At 37.9% G+C, this 25,758-nt stretch overlaps 1 protein-coding gene across 1 annotated transcript in view; it reads left to right on the forward strand.

The window, feature by feature from the left end:
• The first annotated feature begins 2,983 nt into the window (after positions 1 to 2,983).
• Positions 2,984 to 25,758, forward strand: part of LOC127948641 (glutamate receptor ionotropic, NMDA 2A-like) — a 130,278-nt gene continuing 107,503 nt past the window's right edge. The window contains exon 1 of the mRNA XM_052545223.1: positions 2,984 to 3,388. Within this exon, the coding sequence (XP_052401183.1) occupies positions 2,984 to 3,388 (405 nt within the window). The remainder of the gene's footprint in view (positions 3,389 to 25,758) is intronic.

A 25,758-nucleotide genomic window follows, 5' to 3' on the forward strand; every position in this document is an offset into this window, starting at 1 on the left:
TTCTTTCTTTCTTTCTTTCTTTCTTTCTTTCTTTCTTTCTTTCTTTTTCTTCTACCTTACATTTAACATGATTAGGTTGATTTATGCAACTAGACGCGCAAATGTAAGGATCTAAGCGTAAGTGCGTATTGAGCCAGTCTGAACGCTTATTTACAGTGTGAACGAGCGGAGATGAAAAGCTCGAGGTTCCCTCATCTCATCTAAGACAGTGGTGAACGAATGCAGTAGAAACGCTTCGAAATCGAGCACGTAATGATCGGTCAGACGAGAATAACGTGTGTGAGAGCAGCATCCGCGCGGACGAGCCCCTGATGTCCGAGCAGCGCTCACTGTACAAGCCAATGATGAGCGCAGTGGTTTCCGCAGTGAAGTTCAGCTCTGGAATTGTTGTCAGACGTCACCGAGAGGCAGTTTCTCACCAAAATCATTCAGATCACTGAAAAAGCAGAAGAACCACGCTTGCGACAGGTAAAAGCTCCACAATTCCGAACCGAGGTGCATTAATAATCCACATCCTGCGAGTTTATGAATATTTAGTCTAGTAACTTTTACGATTATGCGTATGCTAAGTTACGTCAAGTGAACATTGGCATGACATTTAAAGACTCGCGTGTTTAAAACCGATGACTGACTCACAAGATTTGAAGACCGTCGCACTAAAAACAGGTTCTTCTTAGGGGGTGTCTTGCTCGGAAACAGGGTGTAATTCTCATTTTCACCTTAAGGATGTGTAACGGCATCCAGAGAAACCGTGGGCAAAGAGGACCGTGAGACTGTCCTGTGGTCCTGCTCGCAGATTCAGTCCCAATTTCTTGCGGATTCAGTTCCCAGCGTGCGAGTCTCGCGCTTCTGTTTATCGAGGAAGAGTCATGGATGATTCGTAAACATGCAAACCCCTGGATTAATTTGACTCATATGGTTCTGTGGTTGAACTTAAATGATTCGTCGGTGGAAATAATTATCCGTATTTCCAACCTGGCTGGTGAGAGGAGGACTGTTGCAATGTCATCCCATTCAACATCTTTGGAGCTTTGTGAAAGGGAGATGCTGTGAGTATTATTGTGTTTCTTTTTCTTTCTGTATCCCTTTGTTAAAAATTGCCTGGTCCATTACGATTTGCTCTTATAAAAAAAATTAATTGTAAGACAAATTAAGTCTAACCATTCAGTTTCAGTTTAATCAATTTGATGGAGGAAAACGCGGCGTTAATTCAGAGGCATTAAAATGAGGAAACGGGATTTGATACTTTATAATGTTAGGATATGCTATGGGGTTTTAAATAGCAAGTTGTGTTTTATAGAGTTATGTAAAAAAAAAAAAAAAACGCTCTTGTTTTACCTGTGTGAAAACTCGTGTCGTGATCATGTGAGAAGCAAATCTGAAGATGTTCCCTCAGGAATGCGCTTCGCTTTTGCTGGATAAAACGAGGACATTTACTAATTAACGAGGCCACATGAAAGCAAAAAGAGAACAAGAAAGATAAACGTGTCATTTTTTGAAAGGTTTAACATGATAGAGGACTTTTCTCTGCTTGCTTTGATGTAACAGATGAATGCGGATTTTAGGTCGAGTTGTTGATCCAACTTCATCGGGTTATAGCCTACTTTTCTTGTTAAAACATAGCCTAACGCTGGTTTTATTTTCCATTAAACAGTGGGATTGAAAATGTTGCTTCTTTTTTGTCAAAATGGATATGATTGACCTCCTTAGTTTGCTTCTGTTGTAAAGTTCTGATGCGTATTTTTTTCTTTGAATATAGTGTCGTAGAGGTTCCAGATGAGAACGCAAAACCACACGAGTCAATAGGGGGCGCACTTGCATAATTGTTGTTTTGAGGAAATTAATGAGCTATCAGAGGCAATATTGCTCTAGATATATTTCCCATGTCAAGCTCCCTGTCACGTTGTAAGAACACTGGTATCGCATTTGCCTAAAATAACAAATGAGGCCAGTTTTATTCACGCAAACAGCAAAATCTTCATAAAATACACTCCCTCCCCCACTCTAATTAATTACATTAAAATGAAATATCATATAAAAGTAAAATGCACTTGTCAAAGATTGGCCTCCAGCCAAAGTCCGTAAAACCTCAGCTCCACATTCATTAATGTTTGTCACATCATGTGACTCACATGGTTCATAATTGTTTTATTAATTTATCAGTACTTTCAAAGCGTGAACATTGGATATTTTTGCAACCACTCAAAACCATGATGAATAAGTGTTTGTGTTGGACAAAATGTCATGTGGTGTCTCAAAACATTGATTTAAAGACAAAAAAAAGCATGCTCTGCTATATTTAGACATCTGTATATATGTAACAATTATTAAATCACTGTAAAGATAAGCATGTAATCCAAATACATATCTACAAAAATGCATCAAGAAAAAAAACTTGTCTTATTAGTCTCTGGAGACAAGCATTGATCCAATCACACAAAGCATGATATTTTCACCTACCTCTGCTCAACTGCATTGAAACAAATCAACCATTCATGTTCTTATCAACCGAAACTGTGCTTAATCTAGCTTGCTCATTCATTTGTCTTTAAAAATGGTGATGATGTATTGTTCTTCATGAGAATCGCAGGCTCCAACAGCCCCTGCGCCATATGCTGTTTCTCTGCAGTTTTATCCCTTGCTTTACAATGCATCTGTTTGTGTATACACGCTGGCCACAGTAGCGGAGGGCCTGTGAGCTTCCTCTGCTCAGTCATTCCAAGACTCTTCATGTGACGATGTCAGCTCCACTCTCTTCTGCCCTGCTTGCTGCTCAGATCCAGTGTCACATATAATATTCATCATTTGCTCATTGCTAGCTATTCATTGCCTAAATTCCAAAATTAGATTAAAAAATCCTGCGCTTCTCAAAGTAGTTGTGTAACTCCACTGGATTGAATGTGAAATGTATATGTTACTAAATAGTTATTTCAGGTAATGTAATTCTGAACTCTTTTATCTTTGTGTTTTTCCTCTGCAGGGAATGAAATTGAGCACTATGGGGTTTTCCAGGTTGATTCTTCTGACTCTTCCAGCTCTCCTTACCCTCTTCAACATCTCACATGCGGCAGAGAAAGTGCCCATACTGAACATTGCCGTGATCCTGGGTCAAACACGCTACATCTCTGATAGAGATATACGGGCTCTGTGGAGCAAAGATGATCCCATTGACGTCAACGTGGTGACCCTGCTGGTGAATGAAACGGACCCCAAAAGCATCATTACCCATGTGTGCGATCTCATGTCTGGGACTAAAATCCACGGGGTGGTGTTTGGGGACGGCACGGACCAGGAAGCCATCGCCCAGATTTTGGATTTTATTTCCTCTCAGACGTTGATACCCATTCTGGGCATCCATGGCGGCTCGTCCATGATCATGGCAGATAAGGTCAGTCATAAGCTCACCTGGAGCCGGGTATGAATACTATAGTGCTTTACAAATTTGGTTACTCTAGATCTGGAGCAGAAGGTGAGATCGAAATATTATTGAGATCACAAAATGAGTTCAGCGGGTAAAAATGTGCACCTTAATGTGGTTTGGTAATGACAATAATGTAAAATAATGTCATTAGTGCGACATGCAATCGTGCCCTAACTGTTCCCCTGACAAATTACCATATGGAGTTATTTCACAACATATGCTTCATCAAAAAAGCTGGAGTAATCACTTTACTGAACCTGATAACAAATACCTCTTTGTATTAAACCATCATAATTTCAATCACATCTGTAATGATGCAACACTCATTTGAACATCAAAAAAGATGAACCCCCCCCCCCCACCCCCCGAATCAGATCTGAGATCAGTTTTTGTTACAATTTAAGATGGTAAACTTAGAAAGGTGATAAAATTATTTGCCACTCTGTTGACTTTGTTCCATTTTCATAACCGATCACTAACCGTGCATCTGAATTCCCACTCACTATAAAATCTTGTTGCAGACTTGCATTGAGTTTCAAGAGCACTCATGAGCACTCGCTGCTGCAGTTAAACATGTTTACTTGCTTTTCATCTCGGGATGTGGCTGTATCAAATGAAGCAGCATTTTGAAAACTAAAGAGATTTTCTTCAGCGGTACATTAAGACATTCTAAAGCACTTTGTGTTGATCCTTAAATGGATTATCCACCCCTAAATGAAAATTTTGTCATTAATCACTTACCCCTATGTCGTTACAAACCCGTAAACGCTTAGTTCGTCTTTGGAACACAATTTAAGATATTTTGGATGAAAACCGGGAGGCTTGTGACTGTCCCATAGACTGCCAACTAAGTTACACTGTCAAGGTCCAGAAAAGTATGATACTGTAGGCATCGTCAGAATACTCCATCTGCCATCAGTGGTTCAACTGTAAAGTTATGAAGCGACTTTTTGTAAGCGAAGAAAAAAAAAACTTTATTCAACAATTCCTTTGCCAGCAGTCTCCTCTGTGTCTCACCTTATCACTGTATGCTGCTTATGCTGTTCTGTATCAGCCGTGCCACAAGGATGCACTGTTTCTATGTGTATTTAGCCTTGATTTGAAAGAAAACAGCACATCCTTGTGGCACGGTTGATGCAGAACAGCATAAGCAGCATACAGTGATATGGAGAGACACAAATATCATCCAAAACATCTTTGTGTTCCGAGACGAATTAAGATTTTATGGGTTTGGAACGACATTGGGGTAAGTGATTAATGACAAAATGCTCATGTTGGGGTGGAGTATCACTTTAAGGAGATACATGTCTACACTGTTAACTTACAGGGATAGTTTAATCTTCTTTTGTTGAATAAATACATCACGTGGATACATTTTAAACTGTAAATTGCTAGGATGAGAGTTTATACTACCAGATACATGTTGGTGTGAACTTTGCATGGTTTACATACATCTGCGTTATGGTAGCATTATGAAATCCCTATATGCTACAGCTCTTTAAATATGCCTTATTTGTCATTTTGTGTGCCCCAAATGTTGCATTTTAGTGTCATGCCATTTGATTCTTGCCTTTATTGGTTTGGAGAGACCAGTCCAAATTAATGGCAGCTCAAGGCTTTTTCGTTCTTGAGGAGACAAGAAAGCATACATGTAGTAATTATTGTTGGGCCGCTGATCAGACCTTGCTTCATTTAGTGCCCATGCAGCAGGATTTGTGCCCAATAAACACAGGGATCATTGGCATGTGTCAGGGGATCCTTTGTTTTATATCTGAAGTGCTGCCTCCAACTGAATGTGGCCAATGCGCAGGCACGTTCTCGGCTAGTTACAGCCAGAGATCAACTGACTGTCTTATCGATGTTTTTAGGCTGCTTTCCCATATATCTTCAGCCTGAGGGAATTGATTTAAGACACATGATTGTCATTTAATATACGCAGGTGCCAAGAGAGGCAGCATACAATGGAGATGGCCATTTAGGCAATTTAGTTCTTTCTCTCCTCCATCACTGACAGGGAAATGCAGTAATCTGTCTTTCTAGTGTGGATATATGAATTCTGAAGTGCTTATCCATTGATATACTCCTAATAGATTCCAAGTAGATTCAATATATGCACACTGTGGTTCAGACGTAGGTCTTTGCTATCTTGACACTGGTATAAAGATCCTTTCAGATGATTCAACATATTTTCAGAAGTAGTCGAAAATGAATGTGACCACATTGTACTTGTAAACACTAATTTGACTTGATGCATCCTCATCTGTCAGTCAACCACTGTACTAAAACAAGGGTTTTAAACTTTGCCAGTTACGTGTGGCTTTTAAATAACTCTGTGCAGATATTTGTGCTTTGAGCATGGCTAGCTGGGACCCAAATAACAATCCTACTCTCATAAAAGTAAAGGCTCTTCATTGGCATCTATAGTTCCATGATGAGACATGGAATCTTTCTATTCCACAAAAGGTTTTTAAAGTGGAAAAAGTTTTTTATTTATTATTATTATTATTTTTTTATTTTTACATTTTTTAAATGTTCTTCACACTTAGAAAAAAAGGGGGCACTGTAATGTCCTTTGGAGTAGAGGTCTTCACAGTGCACCCGAGACCTGTCGACCTGGGACCCATACGGGTTCGGGTCTATATTTTAAAAATGATCAGCCGGGTCCAGGTCAGGTCCGAATCTATATAAAAGATATCTCTCTCTCTCTCTCTCTCTCTCTGCTGTAGAAGCAGAGCACGCAGACTCAGAGTTAATGCAAGTGCATGCATGGTAATAATGCTTGCAGACTTGACACACTCATATTTAATATATATTTCAAATCAGCAACAAAATCTGAGATGAACTGTCACATGAATGTTTTCTATGACACTCAAATTGCGCTAAAATCATATTTGAGGTTGATCCAGCTAGCACGCATGTGCAGTCTCAAGCACGTGTAATGTTTCTATGGCAACCGAGCGGCAATCTCCCGCTCTCTCTCTTGAGGCCAATAAGGAAGTGACTAAAACTGCAATTCATCGACTTGCCGCTTGAGGCTGGCTGCAAAAGGGAGTCAGTCCCATAGACTCCCCATGTTAAAATGCCCAACTTTACAGCAGAAAAAAACATGTTTACAGCCTGGTTCAAAAAATTATTTTGGTCTATATTGCAAATTTTGCCCTTCATGACAACTGTGAGGGGGGTGAATTTTTTTTAAACTCATCCGTTTAAATTATATTAAGACTTAAAGTTCACTTGAGTGACAGGTGAATTGCCGCTGCTGACAATGCCGTCGCACTAGGTGGGCGTGGCTTCAGCAATCAGCTCCCGCCTTTTTGCCCATTTTCAATTATCCGGGAGAGTCGGGCGGTGACGCGCTGCCAAGATGGCGACGGCCCGCTCAACACACTTTAGGCTTCAAAACCGCTAATGAGGAGTCTATGGGTGACGTCACGGACACTACGTCCATATTTTTTTACAGTCTATGATGGGAACCAGTGAGGGACACAATGACTTCCACTGCCAAATCACGCTTTACATTTTCACCCATTTTTATAATATTATAAATGAACCTTTTAATCTTTAAGTTTTAGTGGTCAGATTCAGAATCGACGCAGAGAGATATGATAGCAACGTTAGCAGCCATGGCACTGAACGAGCAATCGTCATTATAGTTCAAAGGGGCAAACAGTTGAAGTTATTATGCAAGTTAACTCGAGTCAGAATGTACATGTGCACAGTTGCATTTGTCATCTATCATCGTGACATCAAGGGGAATTTTGAAGCTGAAATAATGAGTGGATTAAGCTTGAACTTGAAATAACTTGGAAAAACATGGATAACTTTCTTGTCGGAGGATTGTAATGCATCACAGGCAGTCAGGTACAAGGAAGAAAGACTACGGCTCCTTAAATTAGGTTTGACAAAAGTTGTATTTTTCGCAAAACGTTAATTGACTTGTAATAGCAATTTAAGGTGGATTATGTGACAATCAGGTCCAGTCGGGTCTGTGTCTTCCCAGCGGGTTTGGATCCAGCTTTCAAATAATAGACGGTCCGGGTCGGTTCCGTGTAGTACATCACAGGTCTCTTTCAGGTTCGGGCACGAATGTTTGGACCTGTGAAGACCTCTACTTTGGAGACACAGAATGACTAAGAGTGTAGAATGTTTTGCCATGATTACATTTGACACAGACATGTTGGTAAATTTTTCTGTTCCGAGCAGACACAATTATTCTTATTGTGACCTCATTTAAAGGGAAACGCCACTGTTTTTCCATTTAATTAGCATATTTTTGTGTTTTGCTTTGGTAGCGAAATTGGTACCGAGAACCGTGGATTTTCACTGGTATCAGTACCAAATACGAAATTTTGGTAACGTGACAACACTAGTTGATACGTACCTCTGGCGTCTCAGTGTGTCCACTCAATCACTGTAGCATGTGTGCTATGTTAGCATTTAGCTTAGCTCCATTCATTCCTTAGGATCCAAACAGGGATGAATTTAGAAGCCACCAAACACTTCCATGTTTACTCTATTTAAAGACGATTACATGAGTAGTTACACAAGTAAGTATGGTGACACAAAATAAACAGGTGGCGATTTTCTAAGCGGATAAAAAAATTATAACTATAATGTATGGCGGAACCTCGATGCAGTAATATCATCACTCCTGAAAACTCCCCCTCTCCCATTTCCTCTAACTTCTGTCAATACCACCAACTTGAGGAGTTTTCAGGAGTGATGATATTACTGCAACAAGGTTGAAGTGCTGTGAAGTGCTCTTCCACCATACATTATAGTTGGAAAAACGGTGGCGTTTTCTTTTAAGGCACGTAGAGCACTTAAGACGTTCATGGACTTGATGTTTAGGGAGTCTGCTGATCATTATGTTCTTTTTTGGTTGAGATACAACCCTCATGTGCTGTCCATTTGGAGGAGGGACTCGTCAACATGGAGAAGCATGTAATGCATACAAGAGCACACCATTGTGTGGGGATGGACTGAAAAATCAGCCCAGGACCTATCTTATAATTTCATTCTGAAATATTATTAGGTATGTTAGTTTTACTTCTGTCGCTCTCTCACTGCCTGGCTTATCTTTCCTGACACTTTAGTGTAATTCTCTAGACAACTTACTATTTGCAAGTTGACACAGAGTACAATTTTCAGCATCATTACTCCAGTCTCCAGTATCACATGATCCTTCAGAAATCATTCTTATATTCTGATTAGGTGCAAAATCAGAATAAAATTGTGATGCAATCTACACAATAATAAGAAATATTTATTGAACATTAATTGTGTAGTTATGGTCTCTACCAGCAGGAGCCAACTGGGCCATACTAACCAGCCTTTTGATGTTAACCAAGAAACGTTTAAACAAACCTAACTGTAACATTTTGTTACAGTCCTTATGATACTTTTGAGTTCTGAACTGGTTCCTGTTAATCATATCCTTTGAGTGATTTATGTTGTTTATATGAAATTTCATTAACAAAGACCTGCTGTGAACAAGCACAGCACTAATGTTTACTGTTCACAAATAAGAGAGCAGTTATGAACATAGAAATTATGAAACGTAATTAACTTGCTGCCATCTTACAACTAATAACCTGCTGTTGCCGTAGATGAGGGAACCACCACAGGGTGGAGATTTTCAGTTAAATTATTAATTAAAATAAATGAGGCCATTGTGATGTCACAGCTTTTTTCAAGACCGCCATATTGTTTTTTTTTTTACTTCTAGTAGTGGGATCAAAGTGATATCAGTCCCCTTAAATAGAGGCTTTTGTGTATCCTCATTGTGTGTGTGGGGGGGGGGGTATGATTTTTTTAAACTATTGATATTAATATTTAAGAAATAATATTTACTTAATGCTGATGGCAAATGAGAAAGTATTATAATGTTTGCCTTTCTATTACTAATAGGCCTTATATAAAAACAATCATTATAATACTTTCTGTACACATTAATTACTTTGTTTAACTGTTCGATCTGATTATTAAACAGACTTCTTTCCATATTAGAAAGAACTGTTAACGGCGACGACGAACAAGAGAGGCGCTGCCGCTCTCAGCGCAGTCAAACCAAAAGTCCCGCCTTGAAGACAATGGCCAAGCAGAAAAACGTATCGGCCAATGCCGTTATTTGACAAATGCCATGGCGATATATCGGTCGAACACTAGTGCTAATCTAGCCTCATGTGCGCAATTTGCAGGTGTGTCCAATGAAACGCCCCAGTTGTATTCATCCTAAACGATTCTGAGCCACCCTCCTGTACAAAATAATTGTGCTATTGTAAAGCAACACAGCAGAGAATGCAAATATCTCCTCAAATGCTAATGTCCTGATCCCCTGAGCCTCTTCTGAGCTTTATAATGAAGTAACTAGTGTTGAGGTACATGCACAACTATTCCCTTCTGAAATGGCACAGTTGTAGATGGGATACCACTTATGTGCCTTAAATCTCACACATATGTCCAGGACATTGTCTCTAGTTGTTACCTTTGAGGAGTAAAACAGGCTGCCTATTATTGTTCTTTACTTTACAGAGATGGTGGCTTGAACAAAGGGTGTGGAACTCATCAATCACAGCAGATGTCCGTGGGACAAGTGTTACGCCACTCTCTTGATTATAGTTGTGCTTTCTTGTGTGCCTGGCTTCAATGGACAGTAGAACAAGAAAAAGTATTTCATTAGCTAACTGCTATTTCCAAGGCAATAAGGCTTTGCACAGCGGTGCTGGAAAGTAATGATGAAAGGAAGCACCTTCCCACAGGAAAATCTCTTTAAAATCTCTATATGAAGAAACTATATGAAGAACAAATTGAGACTTTAGCTATTGAAATATATTTGGTTTAGTTAAAATTGAATAAAAGAGTCATTTAACTATGAGCCTGTTTCTCTGTAATAAATGTTCAAAAAGTAGTTTTACGCACAAATATGTGCCTACACACGGTTAGGGAATGAGACCCATTTTGCTAATATTTGCCAAGATATCAAAGTCTTTAATCAAAAGTAAAAGATTTCAATATGAACACAAACATTTATGATCAAATCCTTGCCAAACCGAATGATCTGAGATACTGTACATCAACATTACAGTTCTTCATTCGTAGAGTATATCAACAATTGTCTAATTTGCTTTTGATTTTACATGAGATTTTAACAGAAATTATTTGAGAAATCAACTCCGTTATGTATCTTAAGCTATGAACGAACAACCTTTGAGCAACAACATTTAGGTGCGAGTTAGTGTCTGCCAAGTAGTGTTCACTGTTAAGATGGCTGATACCACGTTTACTCAGAAAAGCTTTAGACAGCCCAGTTTTTCATTTCGAGATCTAAGAACAGTTCTTGAATCAGATATCACAATGATAGCACAAGCAAAACCAAATGTGTATGCAAAAATAATGATTACCATTTTTAATAACAATTTAGTTTTTAAACAGGCTGCCACTGGTTGGCCAGACAGTCCCGCCCCGAATCTCATGCCATTCGTTGAACCAACATAGCTGTATAAATCCAAAAATCACTTACTAACAGCTGTCTCTGCATCTTGCTAAGAAAAGAGGGAGTATTTTAACACTGGAAAAAAAGATGTAACATATAAAGTAACGCATGCAGTATGCCATATCCCACTGAATACATCTCTATTTCTCAAATATTATATTAGTTGAATAAATGAAGGCTGTTTTCAGAATCGTTCCAAATAACAACTGTTTATGCCTCCAGGAGGGAATGAATGAAAACATGGCATTAATCTATGAAACTGTATCTGATTGTTTTTCCATTCAATTCAATTCAGCCAAGTGCTTCCTTGCTGATTTTATACGGTTTAATTTGCAACAAAACACAGCTTGGACTCAAATTATTGCCAAGCTGAGGCCTATGAGCATCAAAATTAGCTCTGCAATTACTTTTAATGGCAAAATGAATTAATTGGGGCTGTTTATACACTATTCCTTGTGCTTTCTGAACACTGACCTTACATTCAATATAAATAGACCATAAATTGACTAGATTCACAAGCTCTATAGAATTCAACCCAATAAAGCGATCTATCTTTTTATATGATATGGTAAATAGGATCGACCAAGTTTGCTGCAGTCCTGCAGCTGAAAGATTCCCGAGCAGCCGTATGCTGCACTTTATGCTGGAAATGTGCCATTGACGCCTGGAAACGTTGCGGCTCAGACTTTGCTGATGTCACTATTAATGAAGGATGTTATGAAGACAAGGTAGTTCACACAAAAGCAATCTAGGGTCACAGGCTAGTCGTCTGTTGTTTCATTCGTTAAATGCTGCAAATTATTTACCATCAATTATGAGGTAAATGAAGCCTGTGACATTTATTAGACAACAAAGGTCTAGCTGAGAGATCGACCCCACAGCTATATGCTCTCTTATGTAAGGACAAATCCATTGGAGGGTGTAATCACACATTGGGCCGCTTGCTAACAGCGGACCTTAACAGCCAAACTGTAATCTTACGTAAGACAGGCTGAAAGTACAGGACGCGCTTGAAAATGACAATGAATTCACTGTGTTATGAAGCTTGGCTCATTAATTAAAGACAGGTCAATGCAGCTGTGAAGGGTGAGGCATGAGGCAGATGTTTTTCTGGCAGCTGCAGAGTTCTTGTTTGGCCCGGTTAAGGGCACACAATGTTAATTTGATTTCTTTACTCTCTCACTGTAACAGTGTTACAGTGCTTTACACAGCAAACAGTGTACTGTAAATGCATTTCATGATATGAGTTCTGATTTGAATCACTTTCAAAAATAAACTTTACTCACCCTTATAAATTTATACCCTTATAAATACTCACCCCTTAAAAAAATATTTCTTTTGTGGAACACCAAATTTACACTTTCAGTAATTGTATTCTTGCTCTTTTCCATGCAGTTACAATAAATGGAAAGCAGAGGTTTTAAGCTTAAGAAATGCTAAAGTTCCATAAAAAGGGGTTCATATTATTAAAAGTGCATTATATTTATATTTCTGTAATTAATTTTAATATAAAAATCTCTCTCTCTCTCTCTCTCTCTCTCTCTCTCTATATATATATATATAAGTCATCTGAAGCCTTACTATATTCAATTTGTTCCATTCTCTGATTCACTGGCAATCTTCTAAAGTTGTGTATCACTGTGACCAGATCAGTCAAAATTGTGAGCAAATCATTTAGATCAGATTTGTGAACTGAATCAATGATTCACCGAAAGGTTCAGACACAAAAGAACTATTAATTCACAAATCAAACATGAATACAACAAGGAGAGCTAGGGCAGATACCAAGATTTTTCTGTCTTTTTTGTCTGTTTCTCACACAAAGCTGTTGTATGACTTCAGAACATTTGGAAAATAGTGCATGAGTTGTTCGAACTACTTTTATGGTGTCTTTTGTTTTTGTAATTCTGATGCTTGACATCCCCATTCTCATTCACTGTGTTTGTCTAGGGACGTTTTGTGTTCACCAAGAAAATAAAGTCAGGTTTTGAATGACATGAGGCTAAGCAAATGTTTTCAGTTTTGAGTGAACTATCACTTTAATGAATATGATAGTATTGGCACTATTGGAATGCAAAAGTATTGTAGAAAAACAATCATCCGAGTCCAAGCAGAGCCTGAAATGCTTCCAAACAGAGTGCGACAAGCAATCAGACTTCACATTACTAAGTGCCAAAAAAATGTATGTATGCTTTGCATCAAACTGTTTAGTGTCTGATACTGTATTTTTGGAAGGGGAAGACTGCATCCACGCAGCACACTGTTCTGCTTAATGCGACTGCAAAATGAATAAAGCATTCTTCTGGACTTGCTTGTCCTCAGCCGATTCGAGATGCACTGCAGTGCTCATGCAGCGAACGCAGTTACATCAGAATACACTCCTCTCTATTGGTACAGTTCCTTGTCAGATGCAGTGAAGTGTGATCAAAGACAGAAAATGGAAGTGGATGGCATGAATTAAATATCTTTTTCTTTGTGCTCCATGCATTCATTAGAAACACTTTTTATGTACGATGGCCCAGTGGAAGTTACAAGATTGTTGATTGTTAATTGCTCACAAAAGCAAGGCATATTCTTGAAGAAGATTGAGGCCGTATCCCTGTGTAGATAAAGGAACGGCATTAAGTGGCATTGTTCTCTCTCGAGCTCAGGCTATTAATATTAAGGATGTTGAACCTGCTCTGGTGTCTGAAATAGGTCCACTTATTCATAAGAACACTCACATGTACATAATGTACTGAACCAAACCTATGGAGGCTTCGCTAAATTGTTAATAGAGAACCATTCAAGGTGACTTTTCAAGCTAAAGATTAACTGTGGACAAACCTTTTTTACATTGATCTGCAGTTGCTCCAGGCACTAGAGGCTGAATTGAATAGAGGTTATCCAAACAGAATTATTATGCAAATGTATTAGAAAAGTGTGTGCTTGAGGGTTTTGATTGGATAATTGATTAACAGAGACTTAACATCTTAATCGATAGCAAGATATTGACCTGTTTTGTGCTCAACATGTGGTTCGCTGTGCTTAATTATGAATGGCCTGAAGCAATTTAAGTTCATTTTTTTGCTGCTTTTTTTTTCATAGTGTGACCATGTAATTTCTGTATATATATATATATATATATATATATATATATATATATATATGTGTGTGTGTGTGTGTGTGTGTGTGTGTGTGTGTGTGTGTGTACATGCATTAGCATAAAAAGGTCAGTTTGGGATAGTGACCATCAATGTGTGCTTTGTGTGTATTTTTTCTCCTGAACCTATGATACTTTCTAAAATTGTCTCACGCCTTGAGAGTAAACTAGTTTTTGTTCTACTTCTTCCCATGTTCCTTCGTTCTCAATACATGGACATGCCTTAAAATAGGTCCAAAAGTAGCAAAGATAAATGACAAAACAGCTGAGTTTTTCAGGGTCAGCTTTGACAAATGAGGCAGCGGACTTTCTGAGCTCCAGAGACTTCCACAGTTAGGTCGCTTATCTCAGGAGGTGAAGGGAAAGGCATTTTTGTTATGCTGGAGGCAGCAGTCGAGGTCTTGAAATAGTGCTGTTTGCTGATGTAAATGTACATAGCTGGGCTTAGTTGTCAGGGATGTAGGGGATAAACATCAGACTCTGGTTTAGATTGGATGAAATTCTTGTTTCTGAAACCATGACTTGTTTTTGTGCGCAACGAAAACCAAAGACTTTCAGCACGGGAGCATGCGCGAGTCGTGACAGCCCTCCTTAGAAAGGAAAGTGTAGAGGCGTTCTGGTTTATAAAGTGTCCTTGAAGATGTACAGAACATTGAGGGGAAAACGTCAGAGAGTTTACTTCATCGGTAGAGTGACAATGTTCAGCAGTAATAAGAAATATTGTGAGATGCTACAGTATGCTGCGTGAAGAAAATGAATGAAAAAGAATTTGAAAGAAGCTGTGCACTGTAGCTGAAAAGAGTGATTATGTGGCTGATTAATAACGGCTTCCCACATTACTCAGTTTCTGAGGTGGAAAGATGAGCTTCACACTTGAGATTTACCACAATGTGGGTCAAAATTGACTGAACATACAGCCTAGACTATGCATGTTCACTTGTTATAGAAAGATATATATATATATATATATATATATATATATATATATATATATATATATATCTATTATATATTATATATTACCGGGTTGGACCCCTTTTTTCCTTCAGAACTGCCCCCCCCCCCCCCCCCAGGCACTGGGTGAAAAATAGAGTGAACTTTATAGTTACTTACACTATGTGTATCTAATATGAATAAAACACATCGGCAAATTAAATTTGAATGGATTGTTATTGTTGCTTCCATAGACATATACATGTATTTTTCAAACTCTAAATATATTGTTTTACTAGTGTTTATGTGTGTTTAAATGTCTGAAACCTAAAATAAGCATTATGTTGTTAAGTACACTGCATAGTTGTGATAATATGACAAGTTTGAATTTGGAAGATACAGTTGAAAAAAAAAATACTGTAGGCTACAGATAACAGCAAGCCCACTTTAGTAAAATAAATATTTTATATATTTTTGTTTTGTTTTGTTTTGTTATTTTAATGAACTGAAAGCCATCTTAATAATGCACAATATGCATTGCACACACAATACATTTCATGTAAATCATCCATGCTAACCCACACATTTTCTTTTTTTTTATTTTGTATTTATTTTTCATTTGAATGTAGACATTTCACTACTTTGAAGTATGATTTCACATGACCCAGATGGCAGAAACTGTATCATGTTTGCTTTAATTATTTTACAGAAGCACAGCGTCACATATCAAACTAACAACATTGTCAGCATTAAAAGGTATAATTCCTGCTTTCTGCTGTGCATATTTTGTTTGTGATGAAAATAACGCTACATTTTCATCAGTTATTTTATCTACAGATCGATGCATTTCTTACAGATTTCGGCTCATTCAAAATCAGATACAGATAAAGTAGCACTGTAAGATTACTTTTTTATACATTATTGCGAAATCGACTGCGTATGAATGTTCTGAATCTGTTTACCGTATTTTCCGGACTATAAGTCACACTTTTTTTCATAGTTTGGCTGTTCCTGCGACTTATAGTCAGGAGCGACTTATTTATCAAAATTTGACATGAACTGAGAGAACATGAGAGAAATTAGCTAACAGAAAACATTACCGTCTCCAGCCGAGAGAGGGCTGGTTCTTGGGTCTAAATAAATGCGACTTATAGTCCAGTGTGACTTATATATGTTTTTTCCTCGTCATGACGTATTTTTGGACTGATGCGACTTATACTCAGGTGCGACTTATAGTCCAAAAAATACGGTAAATCATGCTTTAACCTGAAAATATTCTGTAAAAGGAACAGGCAAACTCCTTGAGAACTAGCCTCTAACTTCCTGCATGGTTATTGCCGTCATTATAATCTTCTGATCGGAGAGATCCAATTGTGGACCATGACGCTCCGACTTTTAAAAACTCCAGTCAGAATCACACCGCTCCGCTCTCTTACTCTGGTGGGGTGTATGCAGCGCTCAGAAAAAGCACAGGTCAGAGCAGCACGTGAATTAAAATTTAAAAGCACATGTTAATGAGAGAGTAACATCTAGCATTGAGTTAACACAGCTGTGAATGCATGTGGGGTTGTTCAGTATGTGATAAAATGTGCGCTGTTGTAGCCTCCGTTTTCTGTTCTTAACTGACAGGAGCGTCACCTGGTGTGGTCTTCTGCTGCTGTAGCCCATCAGCTTCAGGGTTCGACATGTTGTGTGTTCAGAGATGGTATACTATTCATACCTTGGTTGTAACAAGTGGTTATTTGAGTTACTGTTGCTTTTCTCTAACCAGTCTGCCCATTCTCCTCTGACCTCTGACATCAATAAGGCATTTTGGTCCACACACCTGCTGCTCACTGGATATTTTCTTTTTTTTGGACCATTCTCTGTAAACCCTAGAGATGGTTGTGTGTGAAAATCCCAGTAGATCAGCAGTTTTTAAAACACTCAGACCACCCCGTCTGGCACCAACAACCATCTCATGTCCAAAGTCAATTAAATCCCTTTTCTTCCCCATTCTTTTGCTCGGTTTGAACTTCAGCAAGTTGTCTTGTCTTCACCACATCTAGATGCATAAATGTTGAGTTGCTGCCATGTGATTTTGCCTGATTAGCAATTTTTGTTACCAAGCAGGTGAACAGGTGGACCTAATAAAGTGACCGGTGAGTGTATATCCCATATCAATATAATCTGTATTCATTTAATCTGTAACAAAATCTCTAATGTGGGTCAATAACAGATATATTGTAGTGAACAAAAATGATCAAAAACAACTCTCATTCTGGCTTCAGACATCATTTTAAACATGTTAAGAAAAACATTTGGATGTCTATGAGTCCTGAGTCTGTTCAGAAATACAGTCCATGAACCAAATCAAAGTGTGGCTATTAACACGCTTTGAAAAGCTGGGGTTACTTTAACCAGGTTGTTTATTTTCAGCATTAGGCTGGCGGTAGTCCAAGCGCACCAGAGGACTTAACAAACACAGGTTCAAAACCAATTACCTTCACAGGAGGTGAATGATAAAGGAGCACTGTAAAATATCAAATTTTCAGAGGAGATTTATTGGATTATGGGGGAAAGAGGCACTTGTATGCCCCATTTTATGTCTAAATTGAGATTCGAAAATAGCAGATGCGCCACAAAGATCTGTCTGACACAGTTTCTCTTGGAAGTGTCTGTGATTATTGCCAGGGTGGTGCATACTGAACTCCTCAGAAGTTAACGTGAAACATGTGTCTTGCCCCAAAGTGCTAAAGTCTTTACTGGAGTTTGGTGCATTGAAAGCAGACCCAAGGGCAGAGCTGTGAAATCTTCAATGACAGCTGAGTTCCACCCCTTACAGCTGTTGTAGCTCGGTCGGACCGGCTTTGATCTGTTTTTTTTTTTGTCTGCCTGTAGTGGAGAACCGGGACTGAGCAGGGTCAGAGGTAAGTGTGTGTAAGGTTAATGATGTCACTGAATCTCTGCCTATGGAAATGTGACTTAACTTAATTTTTAATTAAAATCCTCGTGACATTCCCTTAAGCCAGGCATTAGCTGCTTGTCATGGCTATTCACGTGGCAGCTTCGTGTAAAGACCTGTTCACAAGTTCAGTGCAGCTAAACCAGAAGAAAATGTAATATATTTGCAAATTTTCTTTCCTTTCCTAAAACCATGTATCCCATGTCTTCTACAAGAATTTTGTGAAAAGATATTCTACCCAAAAAGACTTTGTTTCTATTAAACTTTCCATCCATCAAAGAATCCTGAAAAAAGTATAATAGGCCCCTCCCACCCAAAAAAACACCCAAAAAAATTAAAAAATACTGTTTTCAACACTGATAATAATAAGAAATGTTTCTGAGGGATCATGTGACACTGAAAACTGGAGTAAAGGCTGTTGAATTTTCAGCTTTACCATATAAAATGTATTCAAATCGATAATGGTAATTTTACATTTTTCACAATATTACTGTTTTAACTATATTAATGTTCAAATAAATGCAGGCTTGGTGATTTATATATCAGCAAGGCTTATAGTCTAAGGTCATTATGACATATCGTTGGCACATTTGGCAGCTTGAGAGTCATATATCAGACATGCAAAGACAGAGGAAGATGTATGTGAGGACATGACATCACAGAAAGGACACGGTGGAGCTCTGCTAGGTTGTAATGTAATAATTGCCTGTGTGTGTGTATATATATATATATATATATATATATTTCAGTTAGATAAAGCATGCATAACAATTTTCCATTTCAGCAGAGCTCCACTATGCCCTTGTCATGATGGCATGTTCTCACATACATCTCTCTCTTTCTATGCATGTCTGACTCACATATTGCTCACAGGCCACTGATGAAGCGCTTAAGGTTATAACAGAATAAGCGAATGACATGTCGTAATGCTTTCACGTTAAACCTTGCTGTTTCCTCATAGCCAGTCATAGCCTTGTGCTCATGTCTCACAGGTTCATGTTGATGTCTTGAAAGTCTTTCTCTGCTTACAGGGTATAGAAATGAACAGTGGGAAACATTGAATACCCAGGATTAATTGTTAAACCTGTGTGTGCAATATAACTTGGGATTAATTTAGAAAGACCAAGAAATTCCTCCTGATGTTTGAAACACTTTTTTTTTTTTTTTCTGATTTTATTTTTATTTTTAAATGAATGACTCAATGTTATTTTGTGGTTAACAATACTCTGTAGTGGATGATTATCTGTGAATAATAATTTCAATGTTTGTCATACAAAGCTATAAGAGATGTACAATATTTACCCCCCGCCCCTTACATTTAGATTACCTTGTCATCATTTAACACTCACTTAAAGTTAATCTTTAAAGGTACAATTTGTAAGATATTTGCAGTAAAATATCCAAAAATCACTAGGCTAGTGTTATATATTTTGTCCAGCTGATTACTAACAATATCTCTAATGTTTCTAATGTTTTCAACTACTTGTAAATCATGAGAAAATTCCCATTCTAAACAGTGACACGGGATGTAGAAACCACATGACAACAGTGTCGTGGACAAATGCGGAAGTAGCTTCGCGACAAACTTCAACTAGAAAGAGATGCCGATCTCACTTGTGTTTTACTCGAGACAGGTGAGTTGTTTTGATTCGTATCTTTACAGAAAACCTTTTATAACGATTAACAAGATAAGTATTATGGGGCACAAACGCAGGGCATCGCGTCTCTAGACCCTCGCGAAGATGCATCTGATCCATAGTCTGATCGCGTCTTTGCATTGACTTTGTATGTAATCTAATCCATGATTTATCTTTCCGTCTGATTGATGGCCGTCAGCGGTTGGGTAGAAGACAACAAATCCCATCATTCCACGCTCCTTCTTAGCGTCATCAAACCACGTGATTGTTATTGTTTTGATAGTGCACCCTCTAGTGGCAGGTCCTAAAACCTGTACCTTTAATAACACTTACAATTTAATAACATGTTATCAGCCATAATGTGAAAATGATTATCAGTTTATTGATATAAGACATCATTTAATATTGGTGCATTCCCAAAAGCTTTCATATGATTTCAGAAGTCTTGAAATATAGCACACCAATGATGTTAATAATTTTTTTTTTCAAAAACACCAAAACCGAAATTTAAGTTAATTTAGCCGAAATTCATAATTTTTCAAATAATGAATTCATTAATAAAACGTATTTAATAAACACTCAAACTGGTTAGTATATAAACAATTTAATTTATAATAATAAGACTTTAGAATAATAAATGATGATACAATTTTATTTCTACTGTAATTTGTTGCAGAAATATAAACATTTGAAATAAATAGATTTATTCAAACATACATGACATTATAAAGACAACAAGTTAAGTAAGAATATTAGCATTCCTGATGTAAATGTTACTTTACGTTATATATTTTCTCGGTTCATTGGAAGAAATAAAGTCATACTGGTTTGGAAATGAAAAGAGGGTGATTAAATGACAGAACAATTCCTTTAATAGCAATTCATTGCTTATTGTACACTTAAATTACACTGCTTCTGCATCATAAATGATCAAATAACTGTACATTGAACATCTATATATTTTAGCTACATAATAAAGAAGGTAATAGTTTTCTATTAGGCTGGTATAGGTCCCAGGCTGATTTCAGTCCCAATCCTTCCTTTGTTAAAAAAACAGTAAGTGAATTCTCATCTCTCCGGTATCTCTGCTCTCTCTCGCTGACTTTTGTCAGATGTTCTCCTCCTCTGTGGCAGCCCACCGAGTTCCCCCGGGGACCCCCCTGTGCCTTTCAACACACTCTCTCTTATCTCTTTGTCCAACACACGGACCTGTTTGGATTCCTTAGCTCCTCGCTGCTTCTAGCATGTCAATCACTCTCTGGCACCCTTGCACCGATGATCAGACCAAAGTCCATTAACAATGATGAAAAAAGTAGAGAAAACTTGGAGAACTTGGAGAAGAAGAGGTTATCTCTGGTAGCCTGACTTGTGTCATCACCTCTAACCTGCAGACATTACTGGATGAAAGAGGAATGAGGGGAACAACAGATCTAATGCTCAGGTTTGGATTCAGACTGCATGCTGAACTTTGGCGTAAATGCCTTATGAAAGTCAAGGTGTAACAGATCTGCTTAGAAATCCATATTAGAGTGTCAAAAAAGAAACGGCCTTATTCATATTCCATCACATGACCCCAGTTTATCTTTGATGAGGTCCCTCATTAGCGGATCAAGTCGAAATGTCTTAGTCCTGACGCTTTTGAGAATCAGAAGACGTTTCGGCTTCTTAAGAGATAAATGAACCACAGAGACGGTATAAGATGGGATGTGACCTCATTGCGTAGGGACCTGCTTAAAATAAAACAGCTCATCAAATGATTGTAATGTCTGTAATTTAGTTTAGAGAGCAATACAGAGTGAACTGCCAAGTCATTGTGGAGAAAAGGCTTGATAGGTTTAGTCTAAAGATGTCTGTGGGAGGCTGTTCCGACCCTCTCTTTTGTCAAGCTTGCTGTGTCGTGCGCTCCTAAGCATTCTGCATTTGTTCATTGACGACAGTTGTGTGGCGTTATCTAGAACCAGTGTCATATTGTAAACAAAATGAAATGTGGTTATTGTAGCTCTCTGAGGATTTCATTTGCTCCAGTTACAGGCTGTAATCAGAAAGCCTGCTGCGAAGAATCAACTTACGGTCCCTTTGAAACTTTCCTGCACAATGCATTCAGAAATGCCTAAGCTTTGCAGCTCAGCTGAACTTATTGATATAAGAGTACTAACAATTGCTGCCTCTCATTGAACAGAGTCTCATCGTTTCTTTTTTTGTGATGTGAGTTGGTGCATGTGCGGACAGGCAGACTGGAGATTTCACGGTGTTGATTGATGACCGTGCATGGCTGCCCGAGTGTGTCCCTTGCACACATGTGACACTTGCTCAACATATCACAAGACAGCAAGCCCACTAGCATCAGCATTTTCCTTCTTTTATTTAACTTTTTTTTTTTTTTTTTTTTTTACATTTCTAAGGTTAATGTTTAAAGGTGTGGCACTTGAATTGCAATCTGTTTATAAAAAAATAATAATTCATATTTCAATAAATTTATTATTTCTGTAAATACATTATTTATTTACATTAATTAATTCATTTTAGTTGTCTAAAAAGATTACTATATTACAATTATTGTTGCTCTGATGAATTGCTGTTGTTCTTGTTTTGTAAGTTGCTTTGGATAAAAGTGTCTGCTAAATATATAAATGTGAATTTATTTATTTATTTAAAAAATGTTTTGATTTATTTCTATATTTAAATATATTTTAATCATCAATTTAAATGGTTATTTCTAGAAAGTTTTTTTTTTTAAGAATGATTTATATACTCATTTTATTGTACGTCTAGTCCTTGTTTTCTTTGAAAAACTGAATAAAATTTAAAATTTCAGATTTATAAAGCTGTAGTGTAGAAAAAGAGTGATGTTTTAAAGAATATAAAATACAAGACTACAACAGGCTACAGTATAAATTACCAGAAGCCCGGAGACTGAAGTCAGAAGTCTTTTGATTTGTATGTTTTTTTTCTGCATTTCCCATATTTCCATTTGTTATCATAATTTCACAAATGTTCTAAAATGTAGAAGAAAAGTATTGATGAAAAGTGATGAGTCGATGTGTTCAAACCTTTGACTAATACTGCGCATCCACTGGAACACCAGTGGGAACAGACAAACACATTAAGGCAGACAGAATTTCTATTCCGTGTTTATGCAGTTTTGTTCTGACTGAACTGACCTGCTGGTCTGCTTGCATATGTGGCACTATCAAACATTTGCCATTTGAATGGTTTTGTCATGGTGACCAGACCATGCATCGACCCAGTGCCAATGGGAAATCCATACTCCACAATTTAATTTGATTGTCATTATAAATAGAGAGAGAGAGCGAGAGCTCATCTGTACTGAGAATGTTGTTTTCATCAGCCAATAACTGAACTAAATCCATCATGCTGTTTGCCCTGACCTATCCTACCTATTATTCTTGTTTTACCTTCACCCCTCTATCCTACAATACACCCTATAAGCAATGTTCTCTAAATGGGCCCATTACATCTATCATCCCACAGGAGTTGTGTCCAACTGGACGAAACCAGTCACCTGAGCCATTATTCATCTGTGTTTCTTTAGTTTCAGGCACCTGATTAGCTCATTGTGAGTGTGCTACACTACTGCAATGACACAATGCATTGGCTTCCACTGATTGTGTGAGTGTGTGTGCATCTCCCTCATGCTTCTCTAACGTCAGCCAGCCTAAACCTGCCATTCCTGGCAGATTCATTATGAGTGAGGTCAACACTCCTCCAGATGCATCTGACGGCTGGGAATAGATTGTTCTTCATGGGCTGAAGGTGTCTGCCACTGACGAATGCTCACAGCTGCTCTGTTTTGAGTGAAGCTTTCTGTAAAAGACAAGGTTTTTCTCTTGATGAAAGAACTCTTTTTGTACATACTGCCTTGATTCTTCCAGACCACAGGAGGTCTGCAATACCTTGACAAAGGTTTCGGTAAGCATTCCCATTTATTTATTGGCAACTGCTCAGCTTGAATTTCTGGTATTATGCAGTTGGAAAGCTGCCATCTTTGTTCATGGGCACCCAGCTACAGACACAGTTGTTTTTGAGGCAATTACCTGAGCTGTTAATGCAACAAATTGGGTACATGTAAATGTACTTTAAACTAAAATCTCTCTATATACTAAGATCAGTCAAGCCTTGACGCCTTATACTCTAGACTTCTAAAAGTTTAGGGCTTGGGATTATTATTATTTTTTTACTACAGTGATTTTGTGAGATATTATTACAGTTTAAAATAACAATTTATTATTTAAATATATATTTTCAAATGTTATGTATTCCTGTGATGGAAAATCTGAAATTTCAGCATCATTTCTCCAGTCTTCGGTGTCACATGATCCTTCAGAAATCATTCTAATATGACGATTTGCTGCTCAAGAAACTCACAGTTGAAAACTATGAAAACTATATATTTTTTTGTGGAAACAGTGATACTTTTTTCAAGATTCTTTGATTACTAAAAAAGTTGATTAGAAATATAAATCTTTTGTAACATTTTGAACGTCTTTACTTTCATACTTTATCAATTTAATACATCCTTGCTAGTATTACATTTGTAATATTTCCTTACAAAAATAATAATCTTACTGACCTGAAAATGTCAAACAGCAGTTTTAAAATAACTTCTAAACTATGAATTATCACATTACCTCATTTATTTAATTTACGGTGTTAATTATTTTTAACCAATTAGACAGTCCATATTATTTGTAGAAATGAGAAATTAATAATAATTAATAGTAAACAATAATTAAAATAAGAAACATGGCTGGTAATTGAATGGAGAAAGACACTTGTGTCTAAATGGTGTATTTACAGCACTCACCAACAGGGCTTCGAAAGCTGTGCTAGCCAGTCAAGCCTTGACCTCTTAGCAGTGATGCAGTAATCATCACTTTAAGAAAATCTGAAGCTGAGTGTCTGGTTATTAAAGCTTGCGGAAGGTTTTTATGCACGGTAAGCTCTGTATTGTAATTCCGCAGCCAAACAGCCATTGAAAACTTATCAAGGACGGGTCCTGCACTCTTCTTCTGTCTTGCTTGTTCTGTACACTGCAGAGGACCTTAGCATTCTGCAAAGATTATGGGGGTGTATGAAGCAAAGCGGCAAGTCTTTCAATCATGTTTTCACTTTTTATCGTGTTTCTTACACTTTTATCTGCAGGTGGAAGTCAGTGCGGCGCGGTATCTGTGGCGACAGAGTCTGCCATTTGTTTCGTAGGTGGTGCAAATGACGAGAATGATGTTTTCACTCCTCTGGCCCTAGAAAAAAAATCACCTTACCCATGCAGTAAAGTGTGCGGCTCTGCCTGGCCCCGATGATGAATGGGGGAGACTCTATCTGTCGCTCGCAGGCTGTGAGGTGGCATGTGTGTTTTGTGAGTTTGTGAGGGGGTGTGTATAAAGCCGAGTGCTGTGTTTATCTGTGTGTATTTTGGAGTGTGTGTGTGCCCTGTGGGCTCCTTTTCTCTCTTATACTGTGTAATTATTAATGGTTCTTGGACAGTGCCAGCTCCCATCTCCTCTCTGGCTCTGAATGTGGGCAGACCCGGGGCTCTTAAACTAAAGTGGCTGATACTAGGGCCGTCTAGCAGGTAGAGGGGGTCATTGGCATAACAGTGAGTCTTCCTGTATGTGTGTCGTTTGCTTGTGTTTCTCTGCAGGGTTTAAAAGAGGATTGTCAATGGCTCCATCAGGGCGACATAAAGCTCTCTCTTGTCTCATAAAGTGATCGGGCTGGTGTGTTGGGCTGTGACACTTCACTGACTGACTGACCCAACTTTTGAGGTTCAGAGCGGCTCATGGTTTTACCCCTGAGGGAGTTCATAGTCCTCCTCCGGTCTGTCAACCACATGTCTCCTCAGCATCTGTTGACTGATCGGATTACACACCCTTATTTTATTCATTAAAGCTATAGTTCATCTAAAATTTAAATTCTATCATCATTTACTTACCTTCACATTGTTTCGAATTTGTATGACATTTTAAATGACTGAAGTGAATGGGAGCTCTCAAGCTTCAAAAATCACTCAAAAGCACCTTTATAGCACCATTAATGTAGTTCTTATGGATCATGCTCTGTAGTATGCATTATATTTCAGATTTAATTTTTATGAATTAAATGTATACATTTACTAAGCTAGGATGTATTAAAGGTGCTTTATGTAGGATCGACACAGAGTGGTTG

The sequence above is a fragment of the Carassius gibelio genome, chromosome A3 (genome assembly GCF_023724105.1).
Source record: "Carassius gibelio isolate Cgi1373 ecotype wild population from Czech Republic chromosome A3, carGib1.2-hapl.c, whole genome shotgun sequence".
Taxonomy (NCBI): domain Eukaryota; kingdom Metazoa; phylum Chordata; class Actinopteri; order Cypriniformes; family Cyprinidae; genus Carassius; species Carassius gibelio.